Below are 14,843 nucleotides of genomic sequence, written 5' to 3' on the forward strand. Positions count from 1 at the left end.
CCCCCCCCATACACCCTCGTCTGTGTTCACCTTTTGTCTGCCAAGCTTTGTTCCCCCCACCTCTTTTTCAGCCCCCCCCCCCCCCACCACCACAATCAGTTTGAAGAAGGGACCCGACCCGAAATGTTTCCTTTGCATGTCCTCCGGAGATGCTGTCTGACTCGCTGAGTTGCTCCAGCACGTTTTTCCATTGACGCAGGATTCAGTGGAGACGATATAAAACACGTTTCAGTGAGATGAAAATACCATTTTCTTTTCAGCTATTAAAAAAAAAGGTTATTCTGTTAGTTCATCCAGAATGATTCTTAAGGCAAATGACATTCTAGTACCAGAAATCAAATTATGCAGCAGGTTTGGTTAAACATAAAATATAATCAAATAATATTAAGAATGAGTCGTTTGAAACTTATTGTGACCGGTTGTTTTGTTATTAGCATTGGATTTTGTACCTGTAAATAGAAATCATCTGAACGCACTCGCAGACCATTAGACCAATATCCGTGTGTAGGGTAGAACTGCAGATGCTGGTTTAAATCGAAGATAGACACAAAATGCTGGAGTAACTCAGCGGGACAGGCAGCACCTCTGGAGAGCAATATCTATACCTTGTACAAATAAAGTCCTCGTGCGCTTTAAATTCCATACGATTCCAAGGTTGCGAACAGCGGATCATAATTCGAATTTATTACATTATTATTATTCGTTTTGATCCGACAACAGAAAGCCACAAAAAAAATAACTGGCATGTGGTTAATAAATTGTTACAAATTTAAGTTAATTATAATGGATTGGGCGTTAATTGAACTGCATTGAACGGAACCGTGTTGAAGTATGTATTATCTGCTACATAGACCTCGTTTATTCATAATGTCAACATTCTGTCGCCTTGTGTTATCAGAAATAGGTGACATATGAGACCAAGTATTAGCAATGGTCAGGCGATATGTTAAAAGAACATTTAACTGGAAAATTACGGAACACTTGCAGATCAACAAGAAAAATCCAGTACAGGTGTAGGTGGTATGTTACGTATATACTCTTACAATTCACCGCTAAATGACATCCTCTTTTTTTATGAAATGAACACGAACGCGTCTATTTGCCTTGAAGTGCAAAAACGACCCATGGCTTATTTACCACCATTTATCTTCCCAATATCACGCAAGAATAATCAGTGTCAGCGGGACTCATTTATTGCAATTTCTCAAAACTGCCTTGTGACCGTTATACTTACAGGATTGATCAACAGCGCATATACTTTGAAAAAGTCTTTAGCCCTATGGTACTATAACATCGGTACCTCAGCGGCAATGTGATCGAAAACACATATACTGTATCAGGGAATGGTCCTGATCGTTATAGCCACTTAATATTAGTATCCCAGCATCAATGTGACTGAGAGCGAAACGTCCTGGGCGTTATAACATCGGCACCTCAGCGCCAATGAATACCAGACTAAATTAATTCACAAAGCATTAGCACCAGATGCCACCTTACGTAGACTGCAACCTTCCATCATAATCTTCTCTTTACTTGAGGTTTTTTATTAGTCATAAGTGAATCACCCAGATTGTTGTTAGATTAAATCATATAGAATTTGCGTCCTCTAACTTTCATTTGCGTTGGACCTTCCGCCCTGCGCTTCTCTCTTTGTTTCGACAAAGAAATATGTCCCCGGAGGGTGTCTGTAGAACAAAGTAACAAACGCTGCTCAATGCTGATCTCAATCCCATTCTGCCCGCCACCGGTGATCGGGACAGCTGAGCGGATTTGAGAGTTCGGAGTGACATCGCATTCGCTCCCTGATTCCCCCATCCGAAATTTCTGATCTAGTGCGAAGTATGAACAACGAAAGAAGAGCTACACGAACACGTTGACATTTGTGCACATTTGTATGTACCCTGTTCCATATGAATGTAAGTCCTGAAAAAGTATTTATCCCGAAATACAAGACCGCTGCAGAAATTGATTTGAGATTTCTGAGGGAACTGGAATCAATATTTTGAGATTTTATTTCTGAATTGTTAGGAGTGTGTGCATTGGAGCTACAGGTGTGTTGAAAGACTTGTCCTAATTTAGTTTTTCCGTTTTGTGTTTTGACAGGAATCGGTGACAGGGAACACATTTTTTTTTAAACTGGAGGTGCATAAAAGCCGTGTGGTGAGACCGTGAAAAGGGATCTCCGCAGTCTGTCAACGCACATGCAACTATTGAATATGGACTTTATAAACACATCATCTTTTAAAATAGATTTCTATATACTCCTTCCCCACCAGAGAAAAACAGGTACTTTCAGATTGTCCCTAAATACAAGCGACGTTACCATTACAACCGCAGCAATGCTCGCACTTGTTATGTTAACTCGGACTTCGCTATCACCGACCAGTCGACCCTTGAATAAGTACGTGATGACACTAGGCAATTAAAACAAAGATAAATACTTGTGTTGCCAAATGCTTTCCGCTTTCAAAGAGGAGAGTGGCGAAAGCATGGAGGTGGTCAGATAAGAGTCAGTATTTGGTCAGCCCGTTCATTGATCAATGCAGCAAATATACGCACGGCGGTGCCCGACGTTGCTTAAAAGGTGGTGACAACCTTCACCGCCAACTCTCGGGGCGTTCATAAATTAAACAACTTGCCTGAATTGTATGTCGCATGAAGGAAGCTCACCAGGTTGAAGAGGGAAATATAAGGTAGACACAAAATGCTGGAATAACTCAACGGGTCAGGCAGCATCTTGGGAGAGAAGGAATGGGTGACGTTTCGACCCGAAGCGCCACCCATTCCTTCTCTCCCGAGATGCTGCCTGACCCGCTGAGTTATTCCAGCATTTTTTGTCGACCTTCGATTGTAACCAGCATCTGCAGTTTTTTTTCCTACACATGAAGTGGGAAATAATTCGACTGTGAAATAATTTATCGATACATCTTTGATATAAACGAAACAGGATTCATCAACACGAAGGTATTTATTCACAAAATGCTGGAGTAACTCAGCAGGTCAGGCAGTATCTCGGGAGAGAAGGAATGGGTGACGTTTCGGGTCGGGACCATTCTTCAGTCATCAACAACTGGTGATTCAAAAGGCCTTAGCCCATTGGACACCTTATCAAGATTTCGGGAAGGAGTGTTCGAGTCATACTGTTCCTTCACTTGACCATTTCCAATTTCCAAAAACCTCACCGAATTTAAACAAAAAATTCATGCATCGTAAAAAAATCATATTCTAAGTTGAGGAGACTTGAAACCTTGCATCTCCGAATTACTGTACAGCCCAGCCCGTTTTAATATATTATGTCTAACGGCATGCATAGACGCCTTCCTCTTCAGTGCGTGGGATTTTTCAGAACATTTGTCGTCATTTCTTATTACTAAACCAGTTGCAATAGCATTTCTTTCTAAAAATCAAATGTATTGCCTCGGATAGTTTGAAATGTCAAACGTCAATTAATTAGATGCACCCTTCAGGATAAAACACAAGACCTTGTTTGTCAAGTGATGTTTTCCCTAACAGTAGTTCAATATAACCACCCAAAAGGGTTGACGTTATTGTTTCCATTCAAAATAATTTCAGTGTAACTCTTCCCAGACAATACGGCTTCCAAACGTCCGTGTTTATGTTTTGTCTAACTTGTGCGGGTCAGAATGTGATCCGAAGAGTTTAGCATGCTACTCAAACTGAGACGCAACTGCACAAGCGAAATTAAAACAACAACCGAAATTAACGATTGTAATCGATTTATTTGAACCGACGTTTAATTTGGACAAAGACTTCGATTTCAAATCGTGCATTCCATATCAATATAAATATACAGCGCTTTGTAAAAGTACCAAGACGCACGATTCAATGGGGGAAGATGGATTAATCTTCCGACACGTTGTTGAAGATAGTTGAGATATGGTGCATGGAAACCTTCTTTCTTTGAAAAAATTAATTAGCTGAAAAACGTCAAGATTTTCAATAAAACATTCATATCAAACTAACACAATGCACTCATAATTGTGCATCATTAATCCCCAGATAAGCAAAACAAAGCTCTTTAGTCTTGACTGCACAGTGCTGTGAAACACGACAGCTGGTCATAAACTTGGAGGTATCCATATGCGAGTTTTCCAAATATTTCATATTTTGGTCGCCGATATTTTCTTTTAAATGAATCTGCAGAATGCTGATAATCAATGAACAAAAATCAGTGGACAGATTAGGGGTTTAGACTTAAATGGGCGCCTTTGTTACAATATGGAATGGGAAAAGTTGGAAGTGTTGGAGGTGACGATCAAAGGAAGATAGGTAAGGAACTGATGCTGCAATCTGTGAAGGATCAGAAGGGAAACATTAATCAATTGTAACGTGTACATACGTCAAATATGCCTACGTTTATCGATATAAAAGTGAATGAAGGATTGAGTAAAACGGCTATATTTCCAGATAAACTTTATGTCGAAAACAGAACAATGTACATTGCAATCCAAATTACAGGTATTAACTAAACCAAAACGATTGACTGTTTGTTCTATTTTAGAATTTAAAGTTCCATTCAGCAGAATTTAGTAACTAGAAGTTGTGTTATTGCTACTAAAGCAAGTTTTGTTGATTGAGTTCAGGTACAATCGAGCCATTTTGCGTAAATCCCTGCAAATGCTGGCTGCGCTCAAGAGGAAGCTGTCGACGCCTGCTAAGTTAATTTTGCTTTTCTTTGTCTAATTATTGTAGCGCTCAGGGGGAAAGTTGCCTGCAGGACTGGAGCAGTAAACTGACACCGACGCTCTGTGTGTGGCACAGGCAAAGTTTGATGGAAAAGGCCTGCTTCCACTCATGTCAAATTTAGTTATCAGGAACAATACCCCATACACACAGGTCTCATCCAATACAACGCACTACAACAGAACGTACACCAACCGAACACCCCTCCCCCTATATAATCCCCCCTCTCTTTCTCTATCTGAAGATGTGCTTTTCGCTACTTCTCTCTAATCTCTACGTCCTGTCGCCATTCGTTTTCTTTCTTTTAACCACTCACTGTTTTCGGATATGTCTTTCCATCTCCCTTATTGTCAGAAATTAAAAATCCTATTCTTTGCATTTTTTCAGTTATTTTAGTTGATATTACGGCAATTATGCACGAGTGCCAATTAAAACAAACCGATTCTGTGAAACGAATTTTGTGAAGGAATGTTATCCAGCATATTAATAGAATTACGTGTCTGATATTATAGAAAAAAATGCCTTTGTGCTGCAGAGTGGCATTTTGATCGTAGATTCGATTCAAAACGAAATGTATTTTAACCCAAAGATGAACACGATAAAATGAAGCAGTATGCATGTCCCTTGCATGGATTGTTGAAACTCATTTAAGTATTGTATGGTCGCTCCTCATTATAAAATCTAATTTTACTTTCGCCGTTCTACCTTAAATTAAATACTGACAGTCATGCACCAGGTCAATGTGCAAAACAAATAATTGAGCAGCACATAATGCGGAATAAAACCGTGCAATTAAAACCAATTCATAAATAAAATCCCGTTTATTAAAATGTACACGGTTGCTGGGAAAGCATTTGGGCGAATACAGGTTGTGCGAACTTGGGAGCAAAAGGAAAGTTTGTGTGCATGCAAACGTGCGAGTACCTCAGCAAACTTGCTGTGTGGATGCGAGTGTAAATGCGTGTGCATCCGTGTTTGTGCTTCATCATTATGTGCGAGAGTCTGAGAAGGGATTTGGGGAGATCAACGATAAACTTTTTTTTTTTGCCATTCTCGGAAAGCTATCTTTGACATCATTTGCAAATCGGCTACGATTAGCTACAATAGCTACAACTCCTTCGGAAGACACCTGAGTTTTATGTGTAAGGTTTGCCGAGAAACGAGTATAATGTGATAATTGATCAAAGGTGGGTGACAGAAATATCAGACGAGGAGATTCGCAATTTTCATAATTTTGTTGGCATCTTCTTTCTTTTAAAGCCCTTTGCACCCATAAGATGACAGTGGCGCCACGGAATTAGCATTTAGTTTTAACGAGGCATCAAAACTATTTATTAGGACTAACAGTGGATCTTTTCAATGCAAATTCCATACGGGGTGATCTCGAACTAATATATAGAGAGAGATGAGTGGAAAAATTAAAGTCAAAGGGAAGTTGCGGCAAAATAAGTGAAATAATAAGTAATTGAATCGACAATGATAGGAAAACAACGTATTCGTATTATGTTAGCCGTTCCAAAATTGTCTGGGGCAAATATATTGCAGCTTCATTTTGTGAAGGAATCTATTCCTTTATAAGTCTGGAATACCTCAAAAGACATTTTGGATATATTTTGATTGCCAGGATATACAGCCAATATAATGGAATGCTCTCTTTCTCTGATATGCCAGTCGTAGTTGAACTGTTTAAATGAGATTGATGAACGGACTAATTGCGTGGATGGATTAGTTGGGGCGGATTGTCTGCTACACAGCACTGAAACAATGTACCCGCGGCCGCTGATGGTTTGGAGTGTGCTCAGTGGTCGGCTGGAATCTGGTTTCATTCGGGAGGAGGAGGCTTAGAGAGGAGATTTACTCAGTGATAGGTGGCCAGGTTTTCTTTGGCTGCAGCAGCCACTGCGAAGAGAAGGGCTGTTGGGGAGGGAGTACAGTGGGACCTCTCCGCGCTTCCTCTTAAAGGGCTCGGTATTGGGATGGTCACCAGGTGGGGGACGGAGCGGTGATCTCGGGGGCAAACTGAACTGCTGCCAGGAATCGGAACGCGTGGGGGTTTTTTTTCTGTTGTTTGCAAAGTTTCCTAGAAGGGGAACATAAGCGAACGTCGGCACATGAACCGCTCGCCGCCTCAAAGGAAAGGCCTGTGCAAGCATACCTCGAGAATAAGGCGAATCTGAAACCGAATCGTCCATATCTGCATCCGTCCGAGCGTGAGGAGCGGGGGATCCAGAAATGAAGCCAGTGTGTGCAGCCGATTAAATAGGAGTCTTGTGTTTTGACGTATTTCCAGTGGAATAAATGTCCCGCGGTCCAGTTATATTAAATAGGGCGTAGCGTCTGCAGCAATCATTAGTAGTCTAAAAAAAGAGACTTTTATTTCATTACCCACCCCCACCCGCCCAGCAACACTCTCCGGGTTACATACTTTTCCTTTAAAAGAAAGAGATGACGACTGAGAACCCGCAGCAGCATTTGGATCCTCCGGCGTCTGTGCGGTCCAGCCCGGTTCCCGGAGTGTTAAAATCGGCCTTGATCAGCCAGCAGTCGCCGGCGATGGAAAACTCCGCCTTGGCCAAAGTCAAGAAGACCAACGGTGGATTACGGCGGCCGGAGAAGCCCCCTTATTCTTACATCGCTTTGATCGTAATGGCTATACAGAGTTCCCCGACCAAGAGGCTCACCCTGAGCGAGATCTATCAGTTCCTGCAAACCCGGTTCCCCTTCTTCCGAGGGTCTTACCAGGGATGGAAGAACTCGGTGCGCCACAATCTGTCGCTGAACGAATGCTTCATCAAGTTGCCCAAAGGACTCGGCAGGCCAGGGAAGGGGCATTACTGGACCATCGACCCTGCCAGTGAATTCATGTTTGAGGAAGGCTCCTTTCGCCGTCGACCCAGAGGGTTCCGTAGGAAGTGTCAGACGCTCAAACCCATGTACAGGATGATGAACGGCTTGGGATTTGGCCCCTCCATTATTCCCCAAACCTTCGACTTCCAGAATTCCGCTGCTTCGCTGTCGTGCCACGCCAACGGTTACAACCTGGAGAATAGCCTCAGCATGATGAGCAATTCCTTATCAGGAAACTATGATGGACTGAGCAGTGGGCATCATATCCCCCACATGTCCCCTAACCCTGGCTCCACTTACATGGCCAGTTGCCCCGTGTCTTCCGGTGGAGAGTATGGTCCCGATAGCAGCAGTAGCCCGGTGCCATCTTCCCCCGCTGTGGCCAGTGCGCTGGAGTGCCACTCGCCATACTCGGCCTCGTCTGCCCCATGGTCATCCTCGGGAGGATCCCCGTACATTAAGCAGCAGAGCCTGGGCCCCATCAACTCCGTCCCTTCCAGCCTTCACTCCAGCATGTCCACCTACTCGCTGGACCAAAGTTACCTGCATCAAAACACAAGGGACCCCGCAGAAATCACAGGTATATTTTTACGTATTAATTGTTTAGAGAAATATATATGTTGCACATTGTTTCCACATTTACCTTGCACGCAAAACAAAATATTAGCTAGGTGTTGTTTTTAAATGTAAATTGGTATTTCTCGTGACGAGTTCTAAAATAATCTCAGATGACCAAAGACTGCAACGTTGCAGTCCGGTTTGTTAATGCAAGCAAGTCAAAACACGCACGATTTTTGGTATTATTATTGTTTTCTATCAGATACATAACTGCCTTTGGAAAACATTAATGAAGAGCAAACGGTTAAAGTACAATTAATAAACGGGGTGGTGGGGGGGCGAGTGGAGAGGGGGTGGCCGTATTAAAATCTGAGGGGACAGAAATGAAGTAGGAGAGAAATCTAACAATTAACAACATATTTCCAAACATTCACTTTAGTTGGACAAAATTAAACAGGCAGGAGGCAAATGCAACCCATAATTAAATAATTGAAAGCAATAACAACAATCTTCTAGTGCACTCGGGGATAGGTTAATGTCATGGTGAGATCTGTCATAACACTTGGAGATATTTTTTTTTACTGTCAGTTTATTGCATAGCATGGTAGTAATTTTGTTTCAAATAGATTCAAATATTGTTTAAAAATACGTTATAAAATATATTGTTGGAATGCAAATACCGCCAACTTAAATGATGCACCAAGTAATGATATTTTTAAAAAGGTATACCTTAATAGATATAAAACCTAAATTTAAAGCATGCCATAAACTCGTATATCCCCTGTTCAGAACAGCTGGCAGCCTTGTTTTTTATTTATTTTCCGTGCATAACACTAACTTCAACGGTAAAAAGCGCCCCTTATCTGGGGTTATCGCGTATCGTTCTATCACAACACCTTCCTGCCCCTTTTACATTTCTGCTGAAATGGCGAAAGAGAAAAATAACAACGTCTACAAGATGTATAGGAACCGTGGAGACTTGAGGCAGAACTCTCCAAACAGTCGCTGAAAATGTGGGTCGGGGAGGTTAACTAAACAAAGACAGTCGCGGCCGGACCACACTGAAGAGGATTTTAGCTTGACTTAACCCAGATGAGAGCTGATGCTGTTAAAAAAATGTTCTGGGAACTGCTGGTCGGCAACTGCCAACAAAAAGACATCTGTATCGGCTCCATTCATTCTCAGTCCAAGCAAAAATTGTGCTGTGTGCTTTTTTTATGCCTTGGATTTCACAATTCCTTTTAGACTATTAAAAAAGACAGTCAAAACGTGAAACCATGGGCCTCTAAATAAAAGTAACCAAGATTACTAAAAGACATAGGGGGGAAATAGTTGTAGATCCGCAGTTGGGCAGAGGAATCATACAGGTTGCATGGTGTGTTCATATTTTTGTATCACTTAGGTTCAACTGCGCAACCTGGAACTCAAATAATACACGTTTGAGAATATTTTTAAAACAATGACTGCTGAAGTGTTACAATTAACATTGACAGCTTTATTCGGTGAGGATGGAATATTAACACAACCCGATCACATAAACCCCGAAATATAATATGTAATACTGTCGGCTAATTAATTAATGACAAACTGAAATTATTATTATTTTGCGATTTCATAGAAACAAGGTATCTCGAAGAGTGGAATATGGTTCAAACATAAAATAGCTTGGTTTCCGTTTCAGTACTAGTTAATTATAAACCAACTGATCGAGAAATTATACACATCTAGAATGAAGATTAGAGATTATTGATGTGCAGTTCAGAACTTGTTTGGAGAAAAGTTTAATTTAGTTGTATGTCATTATTTAACACGATAAATAATTCAGGTAGAATTTATGATGCATTTTTCCCCCTCGCTGTAATAAAAATGTTCCATCTCTATTCATCCTCAAACTATTGAAAGAAGCTGCAATTGAGAACGGGTTTCATTCTATCTCATTGTAAACAGAATATAACATTCACCAATCAGGGCGCCCAGGGAATATGGTTCTTGATTTTTTTTTTAAATGAAAAGCTTTTTGGGGATAATATTAATTAGTGTAGCATATTGAATCAAACAATGTCATTTAACAAATTTAATGCATACATTTTGAGATATTTGGGAATGCATACATTTTGAGATATTCGGGGGAAGGATGACGTTAAACTAGATTAAGAACTGCAGATCAAACAAGAAGCGTGGTAGTCACTATTTGTATGTGGTCTTTAAACAGAAGAGTGCACCAAACATTATCTTTATACAGCGGAGGAAATTTCAGCGGTAACGCACATGTGGATTTAACATCTGGGAAACAACTGTCAACTCCTTAAACGAGTGCCAGGGTCCCACAAAGGAATTCATTGTTGCCGAGAATCTCAACCTCCCCCCCCCCCCCCCCTCCCTTCCCAACGTTGAAAAGTGGCGCACAATCAATTGTACGTAGAATTGTGGGAAAGAAGCATCAATAAATACATATTCATAGTATGCATTAGCTGAAAAAATGAAGTACACAAGGAAATTAATGTTGTGGAAATAAGCACTGGGTGATAATTCATTCTTTACCGTTTCAGTGGGCCTACCTCGTTATCAGACTCACTCCTCGCCAGTGTGTGACAGAAAAGATTTTGTGCTCAATTTCAATGGGATTTCATCTTTCCACCCATCGGCTAGCGGGTCATACTACCATCACCACCACCAGAGCGTGTGCCAGGACATCAAACCTTGCGTCATGTGAAAACCTTCTTTAAATCAGCTTCGATTTAGTGCATATTTAATTTTTAGTATTATCATTATTGATGTTAAATCCAAGCCGGGGCACGACATGCCACAGTTGGAAGCTTTACATCGACCCGTCATCTTCAACATAAATGAGCCGCTGGGGACATGTTAGTATTTCTCGATCAGCGACGCTGCGGACGATTTTTTTAAAAAAGAAAGCGAATCGTCTCCTTTGTTTGAGTTCCGTGGATCCAAACAAGAAATAATTTAGGATAAGACAATCTGGATGACTCGTCAAATTAGTTAAGAATGAAGAAGTGGTGCGTATGCCAAGCGCCCAATTATTTTATAGCAGCGTTCGATTCTTATATCAATATTAACGAGCTGGATGTTTAGTGATGAGCTTTAGTGCATTCTATTTATATATACATTTTGAAATCAAAACGTCAAACTTGATACTCTGACAGTATTACATACTGATTGGTAAGATTTTGCGAGGAATATAGATTTTGTTTGCCATAAAATATAATAAGGCACATGTATGCACGCTTTTATAAATAAATACAGTTGAATATAATTGCACTTGAAAATGTATACTTATGAATCATTGTCAAAAGATTTTGATGTTAAAAACTAATTTCAATAAAAAAGATCCGAATCACGTTTACTACACTTGTCTTGCAATCAACACAATTCGGCTGAAATGTGCGTCATTCACCCACGCTCCCATGGTGTAAGCCCACTGTCTTGAATCTAGTGTAATTTTCATAGTGACTGCTGTTTGCCAGCGGTGCTGCCTATTGCTGTCTGCGTTTTGCGGGGCTTTGTTATTATAAACAACAGAAGTAAAACATGCAGGTTGCATTACTGACTGATTTAAGCAACGCAAATTAAAACATCCTATTGTGGCTGATTTGATAAAGGAACGCGATGGCAAAGTCGATGGGCTGTACCGCAATAAAAGTAGAACAACACAACGGCTCGGTGTCAAAAAACTTTAAGGTCATTGTTTGTGTGAACATTCGCTGATACGACGTGTGCGTTAGAATCGCCAATGATGAGCCTAACAATCCGAAATGATCCGATTTAAGCGTGTTTTTAAGGATGAATGTTTTGGCACAAGGAATTCGTCCGAAATAGCAACAATTGACAATCGTTTTACATTTGAGGCAGGATTGCTTTTGGTCCAGATAGGGTTACAGCACCCGAGCGGCTGTTATACAATGAAGGACAAATTCAGATTTTTCACTTTCGGAAGCACTAAAGGTATTCTATTATTTATATTTTGTGGGATTAGATTAACAATTTTTAATAAATTCGACAACTCCAGAAAAAGTTAATGATTGAAATGGAAAGTAAAGAAGGCGTCCGAGGCGGAGATGAGTCGATTCACTGTGACCCCGAAGCAGTAAAGGCACGAGTCTGGACAAATTTAGCACCAGATACACGTCCTCTTCAATAGGAGGTCGAGAGACCTTCAGACGCGCCTGTTTTCCACTCCATCGCCGCCAGCATAATAGGCTTGTCGTTTACAAGTGTTATTCGTGCCACTTTGCCCTTCTGCCATGGTCTTCAGCACATTTCCCCTCTATAAGCATTCATAATCACTAACATCAAGACCTGCCTCTTCAATGTGCAGCGAAGTGCGAGAGAGCGGCACTTAGCCCTGATGATTTTAACACGCACAGATTGCGGGTCCGATCTTCAAACGGCGGTGTTTGTGTTTCCGTACATTCTAGTCGCTGGTTTAAAGAATGCGAACAAAAAACTGCTAAAGCTGCTGCATAAAACGAGACTATGCTTCGCATTGTTGCGACTTAGCACTTCTAAACCTTGCACGAATGCAAATCTGGAGAAGTAAATGAAATTGATTCACCAGGATGTTTCCGGGATTAGAGATTATTAGCTATAAAAAGAGGAGGTACAAACATGATTGTTTTCTCTGAGAGTCAGAGGTTGAGGAGCGACCTGGAAGAAGTATGTCAAATTATGAGAGGCATGGATTGAATAGACAGTCCGAATCTTTTTACCGTATATAGTAGAGGGCATAGGTTTAAGATAAGAGGGGGAAAGATTAAAGATTTTTCTAAGCTTTTTTTTCCACCGATAAAGCGCTGCCGAGGCGGGGTTGGAGGTGAAAGCACATACGATTGCAGTTTTTATGGGCAGGTAGACACAAAATGATGGAGTGGACAGGCCCATGAACAGGCAGCGACTGGAGGGATATGGTCCATGAGCAGGCAGAGGGAATTACTGTACTTTAAATTAATATCATGGTCGGGCCTGTTCCTGTGCTGCATTATTTCTATGTTCTATGATTAAGTCAAGTTTATTTGTCACATACACATACACGATGTGCAGTGAAATGAAAGTGGCAATGCCTGCGGATTGTGCACAAAAAAGAATTACAGTTACAGCATATAAATAAAGTTAATAAAGTTACTATAGAGAAGACAAAATTTAGTCCCTGGAGTTATAAAGGTTGACAGAAAAGTTGACAGTTATAAAAGAATCATTTATTCTTTTTCTGACCAGAAATAAAATATTTAACGAGCATTGGGGTCTGTGGTGTCTGAAATCTTATCATCTCAGCGGATATAACTGAGTTCTGAAACAATTCGCCGTCTTTAAAGAACACCAACAGTGCGCACCGGGTGTCATGTATAAATGTCAAAATGTTAAAATATTTCTGTTTATTCGAATTACTGCACAGGGCGAATCGACGGCTTTGATATTACACACGATCATTGCACAAAATTCGCTCAACTTTTAAAGTTAGGTTGTATATTTATTAACGTGGTCGGATTTTACATTCCACCGTTGATTATTTATTTTACAAACCGCGTTGTACCCACGGAAAGGTGGGCTAATGGTGGAATTGGCCCCACTCGTTCGCAAAATGATCATTTGGCCTGAGAGGTTTCCTGGTTTTCCTTTAATTGTGAGGCGGCCGATGCATTTTTTCTGTGCGTTATTTCGTGTGACAGAATTTCGCGATTCCGTTTATATTCTAGAGCTGCCGCATACAATGTATATAGACAATAGACAATAGACAATAGACAATAGACAATAGACAATAGACAATAGGTGCAGGAGGAGGCCATTCGGCCCTTCGAGCCAGCACCGCCATTCAATTTGATCATGGCTGATCATTCTCAATCAGTACCCCGTTCCTGCCTTCTCCCCATACCCCCTGACTCTGCTATCCTTAAGAGCTCTATCTAGCTCTCTGTTGAATGCACTCAGAGAATTGGCCTCCACTGCCTTCTGAGGCAGAGAATTCCACAGATTCACAACTCTCTGACTGAAAAAGGTTTTCCTCATCTCAGTTCTAAATGGCCTACCCCTTATTCTTAAACTGTGGCCCCTTGTTCTGGACTCCCCCAACATTGGGAACATGTTTCCTGCCATATCTGCGGCATTTGATGATTTGGACGAGGTTTATACACTTGTGTACTCCCGGACAGGGAGTGCGATCGATCGCTTCACACAGGGGAACGGGCTGAGGTTTCGGTTATCTGCCCTGCGCAGCAAGGTACTGCTGGAGCGGACCCGACCAGCCTGGTTAATAACCGCTGCACCTGCAAATGTACAATACGCGAAGGTTACGACTTTGTTTCCAGGCCCAATAAAATGCTTTTTTTCCCCCCTCCCAAATATATTGGAGTATTTTTAAATAGTTCCTTGACACCCCGGTGCCGTGCGTCTCTATCGGTTTGCATGTCTTTTTTTTCATTTTGCGCTGGGATTCGCATTCAATCTTTGCCCCTTTTCCTTCCTTTTAATTGTTGCTTGTTAACTTCTGATATGTTGCCCTCCAGCGTCTGTATCCTCTCCCCCCCCCCCCCTCCCCTTTCACCCATCAGTTACCGATATCGTCGGTTGATACAATAAGGAAAATCGTTCCCCCGAACTCTCCCACTCCCGATAAAAGCCAAAACAATTTGCCAAATGACGTCCTTTGCTAAAAAGATGAATAGCGAATGCCCTCACGTCTGGCTGCAAATAAGATACGTCAGATTCCAAATTGCCTGTAA

The 14,843-nt window shown here is 41.3% G+C and overlaps 1 protein-coding gene across 1 annotated transcript; it reads left to right on the forward strand.

The window, feature by feature from the left end:
• Positions 1-6,690: 6,690 nt before the first annotated feature.
• On the forward strand, positions 6,691-11,434 carry LOC144609079 (forkhead box protein F2-like). The gene is made up of 2 exons (XM_078427447.1): positions 6,691-8,131; positions 10,659-11,434. Exons 1-2 carry the CDS (start codon positions 7,150-7,152, stop codon positions 10,820-10,822), a joined length of 1,146 nt encoding a protein of 381 aa, XP_078283573.1. The 5' UTR covers positions 6,691-7,149; the 3' UTR covers positions 10,823-11,434.
• The last annotated feature ends 3,409 nt before the right edge of the window (positions 11,435-14,843 follow it).

The sequence above is a fragment of the Rhinoraja longicauda genome, chromosome 2, assembly GCF_053455715.1.
Source record: "Rhinoraja longicauda isolate Sanriku21f chromosome 2, sRhiLon1.1, whole genome shotgun sequence".
NCBI classification, from domain to species: Eukaryota; Metazoa; Chordata; class Chondrichthyes; order Rajiformes; family Arhynchobatidae; genus Rhinoraja; species Rhinoraja longicauda.

Excerpts from the sequence above, each read along its gene's own strand:
- LOC144609079 (XM_078427447.1), top strand. The coding sequence starts at position 7,150 with ATGACGACTGAGAACCCGCAGCAGCATTTGGATCCTCCGGCGTCTGTG. Across the intron at positions 8,132-10,658 it reads GGACCCCGCAGAAATCACAG|TGGGCCTACCTCGTTATCAG; the intron begins GTATATTTTTAC and ends TTACCGTTTCAG.